General features: G+C 46.0%; 1 protein-coding gene across 4 annotated transcripts in view; it reads left to right on the top strand.

Moving 5' to 3' along the window:
• Positions 1–13,170, top strand: part of KCTD1 (potassium channel tetramerization domain containing 1) — a 186,369-nt gene extending 173,199 nt beyond the window's left edge. For all 4 annotated transcript variants that reach the window (XM_037032261.1, XM_037032275.1, XM_037032269.1 and 1 more), the window contains exons 4-5: positions 8,219–8,524; positions 12,269–13,170. In XM_037032261.1, coding sequence (XP_036888156.1) covers positions 8,219–8,524; positions 12,269–12,427 — 465 coding nt within the window. In that variant the 3' untranslated portion in view covers positions 12,428–13,170. The remainder of the gene's footprint in view (positions 1–8,218; positions 8,525–12,268) is intronic.
• The last annotated feature ends 905 nt before the right edge of the window (positions 13,171–14,075 follow it).

Raw genomic sequence — 14,075 nt, 5'->3', positions numbered from 1 at the left:
ATCACCCATGGTGATGTGGGCAAACACATTGAGTCCTCAAAAGAAATTCACTGAAGCCAAATGCAGCCTCTTACAAGAATACCAGCAGGTACACTGATACAGATGGGTTCCTAGAACACTCACCTAGTTGGGGAAACCAGTACTAGAAGAGGCCCGCCCTCCAGAAGATAATTTTGGGGTTTTTTGGGTCCTCCCTCATATATGTACATTGCAAAAAAATTGAAAATAGGCAAGCAAAATAAAAAAGTTTAAACAGAATAGTCCCGCCACTCAGAGTTTGTCAGTCTGAATTTTCTATACTTATTTCAGACAATAATCTCTACTTTATTTTGATAAAATTTTATGTCCTATAATATTGTACCCATATTCAGATTTCTGTTGTTCACCCCCAAATGCCCTTTATTGGTCGGTGTTTTTTCCAGGTTGATATCTGAACCAAGACCACATTTGAATCCAGTGGCACCCCTTCCTTTTATTATCTGCCATGGTCTCTCTTCATACGATGCCAGCTCGCTGAAGAGACCACGCCAGTTGCCCTACAGAACGTCCCACCATCTGGATTCGTACGATTGCCTTGTCAGATGTAGTTAGCGCATCACTCCATCCTCTAGTTTCCTGTGAACTCCAAGTTATATCCAAAGACTTGGTGGGTTAAGTTAAACATTTTAGGAACATACCTCTAGGATACTGGGCCTCATATTACATCACAGCGGCAAATGCATATGGTTGAACCATCAATAATGATGATAGGACTGACCCTTCGATCAGGGTGATTTATGTGTTCCTTAGGTTGCAACAAAAATGATCTCTGTCAAACTTGGTTTCTCACACTGTCAACATTTTGGGCCAAATAATTTTTAAAAGATTTCATTTATTTATTTTTAGAGATAGGGGAAGGGAGGAAGAATGTGAAACATCAATGTGTGGTTTCCATTCACGCACCCCCTACTGGGGACCTATTCCACAACCCAGGCGTGTGCCCTGACAGGGAATCAAACCAGCGACCCTTTGGTTCGCAGGCTGGAATCCACTGAGCCACAATAGCCAGAGCTGAGCCAAATAACTCTTAGTGGCAGAACTTAAAATTCTATGTGGCTGCGCTGAGCAGTGGAAGCTATGGAGCAGAATCCCTGGCCTCTACCCACCAGATGCCACAGCACCCCTCTTCCCAGCTCTGACAATCAAGAATGTCTCCAGCCACTGCTACAGTGTCCTCTAGGGTCAAAATAACTTCCAGCTGAAGACCAGTAATGTGCCTGAAGGAAAAGAGGAAGGCAGTATTTATGGGAAGGACACAAGTTTGTCTCACAGAACTGGTGGGAACGTTCTCTAGCGTGGAAACATCAGGGCAGCAGCTCTGAGGACCTCGCTCATGGGAGTGTGTGGGCTCCTACAGCAAGCACTGCCCTGCACATGGCTCTGCGCCAGCCGTGCCCAGGGCCTCTTTCTCCTTCCTCATCTCTACAGAGAGACCATCTGATTGGCTCCAGTTGGCTCTGGTGCTTACATTGTGGTCAGTCAGCTGTGGCTTGGCTTCTAGCTTCCTGCTCCTGAGGGCTGAACTTCCTCAGGGAAGGCAGAGTGGGGAGCTGGGTAGACCTGCAGAAGTTCCTTCTTCTCGGGCACCTGAGAGCGAGCCCACTGAGGACGTCCGCTGCAGCCCACGGTCTCTGCTGCCACAACCTCGAATTGCGTCCCCGGTGTGTAGGCTGTATTTCCTAGTCCTCCTGCCCAGGCCCCTTCTCTCCATCACTAGCTGCAGCAGCCAACGCCATCCCTCCCCAGCCCCTGCCCTCACCATGCCCAACCCATCTGGCCTAAGTCCCGCACCACGGTGTCCGGGTGACTTGCCAAGTCAGAGTGGGGCTTCAAGGTACAGAGGCATCTGTCTTCGGCTCTGCCAGCAGCACCCCCTCGTTGTCACCTGAGTATACTTTTAGCCTCTCTCTACGAGATTCAGAGGTTGGGGCTGCATACAGTGGCCAGACAGAGAAAGGGCACTTTGCTACTGGTTCTGTTTCCCTTAATAGCCGTCAGGATATATCTCAGACTGGGTGTCCTTGCCCCAGAAAAGCAAGAGTAGCCAGGAGAGGCTGGAAGTGGGCGCCACCGGGCAGGCGGACACTGAAAAACTGGCAGCTTGCCTCCCGCTCAAAGTCTCTAAAGGAAAGTGAGTCCGGCAGAGACATGCTTTTTTTCTTAAGATGACTGCTGCTCAAGTGCTATTTTTGAAATGTAAAATATAAAGTCTTTTCATTTCCCCTCATTTTGTTGGTGTCTCTGCTTTGCAGGTGCCCTAATGCATGCAAAGTCTGACACAAATAACACCCCCCTCTTTTAATTATAAAATCATAAGCATGTAATTCTGCAACATAACATTACCACACTCCAGCACACCATATGACATTTTAGGTGAAGTGTTCAAAGTAAAACTATAAATTATTACACCCACATTATCACCCTGCCAACCACATTCCAGCAGGCGTGACTTTTGACAGACCCTGTGTGTGCCCTGCCTTCGGGGGAAGCAAGCTCTGCCCGGGGCCCAGGAGCGGGACCCCACCGCCCCAAGCAGTGGTAGGAGAGGAGCTGCTGGAGCTGCTGGGAAGACTTGGATAGGTTCAACCCTTTTTGTACCTGTAGTGCCCGGCATGGCATCTGGCCGGTGAACAGATCTTAAAGTGAGTGGTTGAGCTGCCTTTTGAGTGTAAGAGCCTGTCAACTACTGTGTAAAACCTCAAGTACATTAGGCGTTCAGTAAGCCTTTGAACTGTGTTGTAGAACTAGAAATGGTGTGTGGTAAGCTGAATTATGGCCCCCAAAGGTGTCCTTCTTCTAATCCCAGAACCTGTGAATATGTTACCTTGCAAAAGGGACCTTGCTGGTGTGATTAAGTTAAGGGTCTGGAGATGGGAGCTTATCCTGGATCATCCCGATGGGCCCAAAGAAATCACCAGGGTCCTCAAAAGTGAAAGCGAGAGGCCGGAGGGGCAGAGGTAAACAAGGAGATGTGATGGAGGAAGGGGTGTGATTGCTGGCCACGAACCCAAATGTGGGCAGCCCCTGGAGCCTCCAGCTGGAGGCTGGACCACTCTGTGAGGCCTGTTTCTGATGTCTAACCCCCAAACAAGAAGAGAAGACGTGTGTTGTTTTAAGCTACCGAATTTGGGGTAATTTCTTACAACAGCAATAGGGAAACAATACATTGCATGTGTAAATATATCTTTTTTCTCTTTCCAGGGAAAATGTTGTCTGTATTCCAAATATTTAATCAAGAGATAAGCTTTTGAAACATGGCCCATTTGAATTTTGGAGTCCACCTGTATTTACTTTCTTGTTCCATATATCTATCTCCAGGGTCTTAGGGAAGCTCCATTTATTCATCTGTAAAGTGAGATCTTGATCTTTCTTCCTTGAAAAATCATGGTAAATCTCTAAAAGATAATTATTTTAAAAATATGTCTTCTAGGATTTTAAAACTATTTAAACATGATAATAGATGCATGAATAGCCTGTTTTCCTGTAGCTGGATATGAGGCTAAGCAAAAATATGGGTGGTGGCTTTCTTCATTGGAGAATATCACATTTGCATGGAAACAGAGAAAAGTGATGGCATCCAGAACATTCTTGACTTGCTTTGCTACAAGCAAATGTGGATGCTTTGGATTCATTTCCCTCAAAGACGAATGGGGGCCAAACCTCCTCCTGCCCCATAAACTCCTGCTCATTCCCTCCTTGTACCTTTAGCATAAGAGACCAAGTCGGCTAGAGTTTGTAAAAGTCAAAGAAAGGAATGGCGGGCATTGTCAGATGAGAACTGAGCCTTAAGGAAAGACGATGTCAAAAGATGCAGAGACCAGAAGGAAATGAGCACAAGGCCAGCAAATCTGAAAGGAAACATGATAAACTCTTAAAAATAGGGGATTTAGACAATAAAGTGAAATGATCCTGATTGAGGAGGGAAAGGAGGACGAGGTTTCTAAAGAAAGCAGCCTTGGGGGCCGAGTCTGTCCTTCAGGGAATTCTCTGAGAAGCCAGGCTGGAAGCACGCATTAGGAAGGTGAGGAAGACAAATACAAAGGAGCCTGCCAAAGAAAACGAATGGCCAGCGTGCACTTAGCCATGCAGAAAATGGTAACGGCAACAACAGGGACCTTTTTAAGTTCTCAGGCCGGCTGACACTTGGAGGCAAGTCAGCATGGAAGCTGATGGCCGAGCGAAGCCCATGCTCCCCAGCGTCTGCTTCCCCCAGCACAGACCTAATAGAACAGCATGATAAAGGAAGAAATGGAGCCCAGGCAGTCAAGAAAGTCAAGGAGCCAACCCCTGATGGCTTGAAGTGGGTCCAGGGAAGGCCCATGAGATTGTGTCCCAAGTGTAGGGTGGCCTTGGGGGAGCCCTTTAAAACCTTCACTTGAATGACCACTAGCAGGATTCTTGAGAGGTCACTGAGCAGGACCAAGTCTAGTAAGGGCCAGTGCTTCTGTAATTTCCCCAAAGCAGGTCATGATGAATGTGAACAGCCTTACGTAGGGAGGCACGCTTGTCAGTCCATGGCCAGACATCAGAGTGGATTATTACACATGTGGCTTGTGAACCCAGAGGGAAAAGGTGATGGTGAAGATTCAGAGTCAGGACAGGGGGATTTGTAGCCCCCAAGTCCTGTTAACATTGCCTTTGGTTTATGCTAGAAAAACTGGTAGATGAGGGCATTGCCATGGACACAGACTCACAGAGTATCAGGGCTAGATGTACTTTTAATGTACTTTGCAGATAGGAGACTGGAGACCTAGATAATTAAGGAGAACCTCTGGGCAATATGGAGACTTGGGCCTTCCTACACCTCTAGTCTTTCCCTGGGAGTCCCACCCAAACGCATGGTATTTCAACAAGACATCTAGCAAAGGCCACAATTATGGGCTGGATGATCTTAGAATTACAGGTTTTGTAACTGCTTGAACAGCCAAAATCCAGAGTCTTGATTTACTACCTGAGCATCAGCCTGAACAAAGTCCTGTATGTAGCCCTGTTCTCTGAAGACTTTAAGAAATGATTCACATGTAGAAACAGAACGCCCAGTTTGAAATGACACGAAACGGAAAGGGAGACCTAGAACATAGCGTGAGAGAGTCCACATTTTTCTCAATGCATTGGAACAAATTCAGAACCTGTGGGGTACAGTTTAAAGAGAGATAATATTGTATGTATACTGTAAGTGAAAAATCACTTTTTAAAAAATAGAGGGGTAAGTAATGGAGGTTTAAATTTTCTTACAAATGTTGAATGAGGAAGACTTAGCCCAATACCAGCTCTTGTGGAAAAGGTGTAGGGATTTTACTGTCAGCGAAATGCAGAGAGTGATGGGACTGCCAAGAAAGCTAGTGCGGAAAACTGAGCGGTAGGCAGAATCCTGGCCTCCAAAGATGTCCATGTCCTCTTTCATAGGAGCATGAATATGTACCTTACATGGCAAGAGGGAGTTTGCAGATATGATAAAATGAAGGAGATTGAGATAGGGATTCAGGCCAACCCAACGTTCCGAAGGAGGCAGGAGGGTCAGAGCAAGAGAAGAGACGTGACAACAGACACAGAGGTGGGACTGGTGCAGGGCCACAAGCCAAGGAGAGCAGGAAGCTCCTGGAAGCTGGGAAAGTCAAGGAAATGGATTCTTCCCAGAACTTGCAAGAGAAACACAGCCTTAATGACCCATTCTCAACTTCTGGCTTCTAGAACTATAAGATAATAAATGTGTGTTGTTTTAAGCCAGTACATCTGTGGTCATTGTTACAGCAGCTGTAGTGCACTAATACGGGCTGCCCTTTGCTGGTGGAGTGTCCAGCCAGCAATGATTGTACAATGTACACGTTAGATCACATCTAAAATGTGAGCACATCAGTTCCGGTCTGAGTTTTAGAAAGCATGTTGACAATGTCAAATACATACCAAGTGTTGAAGAATTTTTATGTCATAAAAAATTAAAAGGAGCTGAAAAGATCATGTATTTCCACCCTGAATAATGTTAAGACATAACAGTTTTCTTCAAATGTTTCGAGGGTTAACATGTCAGAGAAAGATTAAGATCACTGAAGCCCCAGAGGAAAGAATTAGAACACAGAAGTTGGAGTTACAGGGAAAGTCAGATCATTTTAATGGAAACATTTACACCAATCAGAGCTGCAGAGTAAGTGCAGCACTTTGTTAGGTAGTGAGCTTCCCATCACTGGAAGTATTCAGTCAGAGGCTACGTGGTCACCACCCAGAGATGTTAGAAAGGGCCCCTCCGCAGGGCCAGGACTGGCCCAGAAAACTGAGCTAAGTATCTTTATGGCTTGATGACTCTAGAAAGACAAGGCACATTTTCCCTGGAGTCCAGGTCTGGTGCTAAGATTTGTAATTAAGTCTCACAGGAAAATAAAAGGCGGTAGTAGGGGTTCTCACTTCTGTTACCTGTGAAATTCTCAATGTTGTTTTTAAATCTCCTCGAGAGGCATCGTCTTGATTAATAAGTAAAATACTGAGGTCAGCATCTCACAGCTGTACTTCAAAGACAGCAAAATAGCAAGGGGGTGGGTGCTTAAGTCAACCAGGAGGAACCTGCCGTCTCCCCACTCTGGCTCGCAGTTCTACTCCGTCTTAACAGTGGCCACACCTCAGCTTCGTTCTCAAGTCCTCAAGTCAAACAGTGTCTCCTGGGGGTCAGGAGGCTAAGCAGGGAGCAGTCCGTGAAATGAAGATGAGCAGAGCGATGGGCTGCTCTCCTGTAGGGAAGGCAGGCGCGGAATGTAATGGAGTTGCAGGGAAAGACAAAGCAGCAGCCCATTCCGCCTGTGAGTGTCAATGGGAGCATCTTCCGCCTGGTCCAAGTTTCTCCTGCTAGAAAGTGGATGAGCCAGCTAGAGGCCCACTGGTGCTTTCTCGTCCCTCCACACCATTTTTTTTTCTGGTCGTCTCCATAATGCTGCTGCTTGATGTACAAGAGAAAGAGCAAAATGCCCGATGGAACCACCTCTCCTGTGGTCATCCTGCCCCCGAGCTCCACCCATGCGGAAGGCAGAGGCCTCCGCCGGCACTCAGGCCCGGCATCCGGCATCCGCCCTCCTGCAGGCACCAGGCACGCCTGCCCCTCCCGCCCCAGGACAAGGCAGGAATGCCTGTCAGTTGATTACAATGTTCTCAGTCGACGTGTCCAGACAAGCATCCACTTACCTCACACCCAGAGATGATTGTGGCCATAGCTACGTTTAGACATAATATTGACCTGCCTGATAACATTGTTCCTAAGTTGCTGCCTCCCTCTCCCCCTGCTTTGTTCTCCCCTTCTGTGGCTTGTGCCTGTGTTTTGATACCTGTTTGCTAGGTTTCTGTTTTAACTGAAATAGATTTTTAAAGGCAAGAGAAAAGGAAGCCATGCCTAGAGACAGGGTGATGGTGCTTTGAGAAATGGACTTGTTTCCTTTTCTGCACCTCTATCCCGCAGGGGTCAAGGCCCAGTGTGTGTTTGCCTCTCCCACTTTCCCACTGCAGCAGGGATCAGTGGCCAAGGGCGGCGCACCAGCCCTGAGATCTCCATCCACCCCGCCCCCTCACACCTCACCGATCAGCACCTGAATCTAGGTGAAAGCAGCATGGCCTCTAGGCGCCCACCCCCCACTTATCGGCTCCGCTTCTACAATCCCGCTGCCCCCTGCTCCTCTGCAAAAAGTTCTGGTGTTGCCCCTGAAGGCAGCCGGGAGCACAGGCTTCCGGTGAACGTGCACGGCTGTCTCCTTCACTCAGCTGGTGTGGGGGTTTCACCCGAGAGGATGTCACCTGTATTCCCACCCACACAGTCAGACTTTAAATCCTCAAAGGCATTTCTCTACAAAAAGAGAAGAGTCTTGAGTGAATATTTCCAATCCCAGTTTTCTCATTTGCCAAATGAGAATACTAATGATTCCCAAGTCATTGGGTGGTTAGGGGGGCTTATAGGACTTGATTCGCGTGAAGCACTTAGATGGGGCCCACCTGGTCCTTTCTACTCTTCACTCCTTTTTAATCACCCAACGAATGAATCGAATAAGTGAGTAAATGCAAGTTGATTCCGTACAAATGTGTTATAAGTGAAAAATTTACACCTAGGTTTAATTATTGAAATAACAGGTGAAAAATTCACATCTCATAGGTGGACATTTTGGTACTTTGTATTTTGCACTATGAAGTGTTTGTGGGTTTTTTTCAGGACTACACTTTGTTATATGAAGAGGCGAAATATTTCCAGCTTCAGCCCATGTTGTTGGAGATGGAAAGATGGAAGCAGGACAGAGAAACCGGTCGCTTTTCAAGGCCCTGTGAGTGCCTAGTGGTGCGTGTCGCCCCAGACCTCGGAGAGAGGATCACACTCAGCGGTGACAAATCCTTGATAGAAGAAGTGTTTCCAGAGATTGGCGACGTGATGTGCAACTCTGTCAACGCAGGCTGGAATCACGACTCGACGCACGTCATTAGGTTTCCACTGAATGGCTACTGTCACCTCAACTCAGTCCAGGTACACCGTGATTTCGTACACTGTGGCATTGAACGTCACTCCTAATGCTGTTGCTTCCTTACCCTTGCCTTCCCGTAGTGCCTGTCTTCCAAAGAGCTGAGAAATTCTCATGGTGACACGCCTGTTGGGTTGGTAAACCTGTTCATCCCTCTACAGCATTCATTCAATCATTCCACAGATATTTATTGAACATCTACTACGTGCCAGATGCTGGTTTGAGCACTGCAGATACAAAAGACAACACAGAGGCAACAGCTCCATTTCCATAGAACTTACATTATGTGGATGGAGTTGAGGGGATGGTGCAAATAGTAACCGACACAAATTTGGTCAGGTAGTGAGATGAGGATATCTGGGATCGCTCATTCTAGCCGTTGCCAGCAAGTTCTGAAGACCCTAAGGTAGGAGTATGTTTGGAATATTGAGGAGTATCAGGAAAGCTAGTGTGACTCGAAGAGAGTAAAGGTGGGGGGCAGCGCTAAGACACTGGGCCAGTGGGTGGCCAGAGACAGATTGTGGATTGCCGCGTAGAGGATGGAAAGCACTCTGGGATTTTGGGGGTGGTTTTTCTTTGGTTTGGCTTCATCTGCTGGTGTGAGTAAATGCAAAGCCATTTGAGGATTTTGAGCAAAAGAGTGACATGATGCAACTCGTATTTGAAAATGAATACTCCAGCAGCAGGTGGAAGACAAGGAAGGAAGGAAGGAGGCCAGTTAGAAAACTATGGGCCAAGCAAGAGCTGAGAGGTACCCTATTTTGCCTACCACCATACTACCCTGAACACTCCCTACCTCGTCTGAGCTCAGGTGCTAAGCAGGGTTGGGTCTGGTTAGTACTTGGATGGGAGAAGTGTCCCAATTCTGAGTCTCTTGAATGTAGAGCTTATGAGGCTTTCTTGCATTTTTTTAAAAGATTTTATTTATTCATTTTTAGAGAGGGGCAGGGAGGGAGAAAAAGAGAGAGAGAAACGTCAATGTGTAGTTGCCTCTCATGTGTTCGCCCCCTACTGGGGACCCAGCCTGCAACCCAGGCATGTACCCTGACTGGGAATCGAACCAGTGACCCTTTGGTTCGCAGGCCGGTGCTCAGTCTGCTGACCCACACCAGCCAGGACCTAATGAGGTTTTCTGTTGATGGCTGCAGGTTTTAAGACAGAAGCCAAAGATGACTAAAATTTGTTGTCATTTTTTAAAGTAATATATATATATTTTTGCTTTTTCATTGATTTTTAGAGAGAAAAGGGGAGAGAGAGAGAGAAAGAGAGAAACATTGATTTGTTATTCCACCCATCTGTGTATTCATTGGCTGATTCCTGTATGTGCCCCTACAAGGGATGAAACTGGCAACCTGTCCACACCAGGCCTAGAAGCACCCACTCTGTCTTTCTGCTTCTTGATGAGTGTTCCACAACTGTCTGTAATTGTGTAAATGAATGAGCAGATGTTTGAGAGCAGAACAGCAGGAACTGTTAGCAGGACTGGGCCCTGGACATGCCAGAGAAGGTCACACACTCACAGGCTTCTAGGTTACCCAGGTCTGGAGGGGCACCCCACACCTGGGGAGCAGAGCAGGGCCTTCCTGACAGCCCCGCCCCTCCCATACACCCTCTGCACTCTTCTCTCCTCTCCAGAGGGAGGGCCAGAGCCAAGGTAGCAGTTCATCGCTTTGCTAGGGCTCCATCTCTCCCACACAAAACCTCTAGTCGACCCCTCGATCCATTGAATAACTGCCCTAAAATCATGTGCCTGAGAAGTTTCCCCATCATTCAAGTCTGAGCACATGTGGGGATTTTCACCTGCATTCATGTCATCATAGAACTTTATCATGACCCACTCTAGCTTCCTGTGCCACTGACCAAGAACTAGGGACTGTTCTCTAGGCCTTCAGAGGCTTTGAGACAAGGCACTTGAGTCCTGAGACCCCATGGGATCATTGCTAACTTTGAGGAACTTTTAAGTTTAAAAAGTAATGTCCAAAAAGCATAAGGTATTTGCATTCTGTTGGAATAAACTTTGATCACGTGCAAGGTAACATTGGGCCATATGAAAAAATTATCGTGTTATGCATATTGAACCCCCTGAGGAGGAAGCTTTGGGACTTCCTTTAGCAATTTAGCAACTGTAACAGCATTGACAGACAAAAGATACCAGAGTTCAGCTCTTTATTGCTCAAAGCTTCCTCTACCTTTGTAATTCCTCTCCTCATCATGGCAAAAAATCCTTTTTGAGGTGGTTTGGCCCAGCAGACTGGGGTTTTTCTTGCTGACAGATGACGCATTCCTGCCTCTGCTGGGGAGGGAACGTCTCCTTAGAGCGAGCCAGTCTTCACCTTCATACTCACCAAAGCCCATCTCGACTGTGCAGTTGGGCGTGTCTGCTCCGTCCGGTCCTTTGTCGACTGGTGCGCACACGTCATGAATGTATCTCCAGGAAAGGAGACATGCAGGGTAGAGGGTTCATTTTTTTCTCTCATGAAGACTTTTTTCTAACTTGCCAGCAGTTGAAGTTTTAATTTTCAGAAAGCTTACTCTTGTTTTCTAATCGTGTCTAGTTAGCTGCTTTGCAAGATAGCAGATCATAGTCCATATAAAGCTAGGTGACCAAAAAAGAATAATAAGTTTAAAAAACAGTAAGGATTCACTTTACATTGAGTACATTTTGAAAGTTATTTATTAACATTTTCCTTCACTCAAAAAATTGAGTCAGATAATATTTTTTCAAGTAATGATTAAGCCATCTTGCCTTGAGAGTGGCATAGAAGCAATTTAATTATATCCAGAATCCTGGCAAGGAACAATTTGCAAGTCTAATCATTTGTCGGATTCCTAAAGAAACAGAATGCTCTAGTTCAGTTTTCTGTATCTTTGCCTAAGAGTTGTAGGAACTGTTTCTGGCATTTAAGAGTGTCAGACATGTAGTGACAAATTCAGGGATTTTTTAGGCATTAGGTATTTGATTCATTAAAGAATAGATTAGGCAGCTATGTGTATTGAGACATACAGAATTTATTTTGGATACGTGTTCTAATATGTCACCATCACATTTACTCCCGCCTCCCTGCATGCTCACAAGGCAATAAACCTAGTTCAGATGCCACAGACTTGAAAACCTGTAGGTAAACCTCAGCTGTCTTCAGTTGGTTCTGCTTTCACAATGACATCGGTCTTCCAAGGTGAAATATATTAACTCAGTATCGGGAAATTCAAACAATGACAGTGTTAAGAGTGAATGAGTTGAGTGAATCACTGGCTGAGTAAATTCAAAGAATATCACTGACTTTCCTTCACTTTATAGAATATATTGTAGTGGGAAATGAGCTTTGAAATGTGAGTCATTTTTCCTCCAGAGAAAGTAGTTACACATTGCAAAAAACATAGGAGTTGAGGCCAAGCGGACCTGAGTTGGAAACCCAACTCCATCACTTACTCTGAGCCTCAGTTTTCTCATCTGTGAAATGGGCTAACACCACCCATTATTCCAGGAGGTTGTAATGATTGAATGAACTTGGCACATGGAAAACTAGCATGTAAAGTCACATATTAGATGCTACAAATGTTTGCTCCCTCTCTTCCTGCCCTTTTATCCAGTCTTCATTTGAAAGCAGAAACTTCATGAGACTTAGGGGTTGGAGAAGCTTGGTCAGAGCTGTATATGATTTTAAGCTTTAGGACAGTTCTTTGAGCTGTTTCTGTGGCCAAAGGACATGTCTCACCCCTAACTGGATGCTTGTCTTGGCCCCTCACAGGTCCTCGAGAGGTTGCAGCAAAGAGGATTTGAAATCGTGGGCTCCTGTGGGGGAGGGGTAGACTCGTCTCAGTTCAGCGAATACGTCCTGCGGCGGGAACTGAGGCGGACGCCCCGAGGTCCCTCTGTCATCCGGATAAAGCAAGAGCCACTGGACTAAATGGACATATTTCTTATGCAAAAAGGAAAAAAGTACTCACCCAGTAACGCAAACCACAAAAAGGGACATTTATGTGCAGTTGGGACAGCAAACCAAGTCCTGGACCTAAAATTGAATAAAAGACACATTTATATCCGATAGAGACCACACCTGTATTCATATGGGAACAATTGGAATAGTGATATCTTCAAGGTGTAAAAAATATATAAATATATATATATGTCAAAAGGTAGGAAATGCAAAAAAAATGGTAGCTACAGTTGGTGCTGTGATGGCCGTGAAGTGTCCTGGGCCTCCCGAGGCCTCTGACCGGTAAACAAGCCATGAGCAGGGAGGACGCGTCCTTGCGGTTTCCATTGCCAACAGCCATCCGTTGTTTCTTTTTCCTTTGTCTTTCTTTTTTCCTTTTTTTTTTTTTAAACACACACTTTGACTCAGCATCTTTGCATATGGCGGTTTCATGTCTCTCTTTAGGCTGGGACCAGGCAGGACTTCAGAAAAATTCATGAGCACATTGCATTCAAAAGACGTTAGACATGAAATTTTAAATGTAGTTTGTACAGAAGTCACACTTTTTGTCTGCCTCACAGATGTGAATGTTACTTTGTTTTTAAACTGATCAGTTTTGCAAAGGGGCCAGAATTATTACTTGTTAGAGTTGCACCAGTTTGAGTCTGCTGCTTTCCTACAGTTTTTCAAATTTTATAATGTATTAAATACAATAAACTCTGTTTAAAAAATCAGGTCTGTGTGAAACACATGTTGGAGTGATGCTATATTAAAATGAAATTTTCCTTTTTAAAATTTTCTGTGTTGAGCATCAAAAAGAGGCCTAAAAACTAAGGCCAGTTTGGAGGTCAAAAGCCACTGAAGGATGAGGGCGTTGTCCTGTGCTAAGCAGTTCTGTTCTCACTCAGCCACTGTCTCGTCCTGCCCTTTGTTACTCTGCACTGGGGAGCAAGACACATCCTGCTTCATTTGAACTCATCCTTTACAAATATCAGTTACCTATTGCTGCAGAGAAAACCACACCAATGTAGCAGCTTGAAACAACATTTTCTTCTCTCTTGTGACTGGTTCTCTTGTGTGGACTGGCCTTCATTGGGCTGCTTCTGCTGCCTGTGATGTCATCCAGGGTGTGACTGGGCTGGGACGCCCAAGATGGCTCCCCCACAGGGCTGCCAATTGATACTGGCTGTTGGCCTCTCCAGTGGCCTGGGGCCCTCCCAGCATGGGAGCTGGCTTCCAAGAAGGAGTGTCCTGAGCTCAGGTGTTGCAGGGAGGAGGAAGCAGGAGCCACAGTCTTCTGCAAGGCTAGGCCTGGACCTATCCCATGCACTTCGGCAGCCATCTGTTGGTTCCGCGAAAAGGGAAATAATATCCACCTGCTGGGGAAACGGGCAAAGAATTTGTAACCAACTTGAACCTGCTGGAACACCTGTCTAAAAGATGCAAAAAGTAGGGCATCATGGCTTTGGAAGAAGTAGGGGAAATCTCAGTGCCAGAGTGAACCCTTTCTTATTAGCCAGAGAGGGAAGAAACGGGAAATTACAGTACCACTTTGGGATCAAGCCCTCAGCTTTTCCAAGGCAGTAGTGATTTGGGAAGCTCCTCCGTCAGCCCTACCATCACCTCTCTGCCCTACTTC

This window comes from Sturnira hondurensis, unplaced genomic scaffold, assembly GCF_014824575.4.
Source record: "Sturnira hondurensis isolate 20B ecotype Veracruz unplaced genomic scaffold, ASM1482457v3 Scaffold0001872, whole genome shotgun sequence".
Classification (NCBI taxonomy): Eukaryota; Metazoa; Chordata; class Mammalia; order Chiroptera; family Phyllostomidae; genus Sturnira; species Sturnira hondurensis.
The sequence above is the reverse complement of the archived record's forward strand: the minus strand, read 5'-3'. Positions and strand labels throughout refer to the sequence as shown.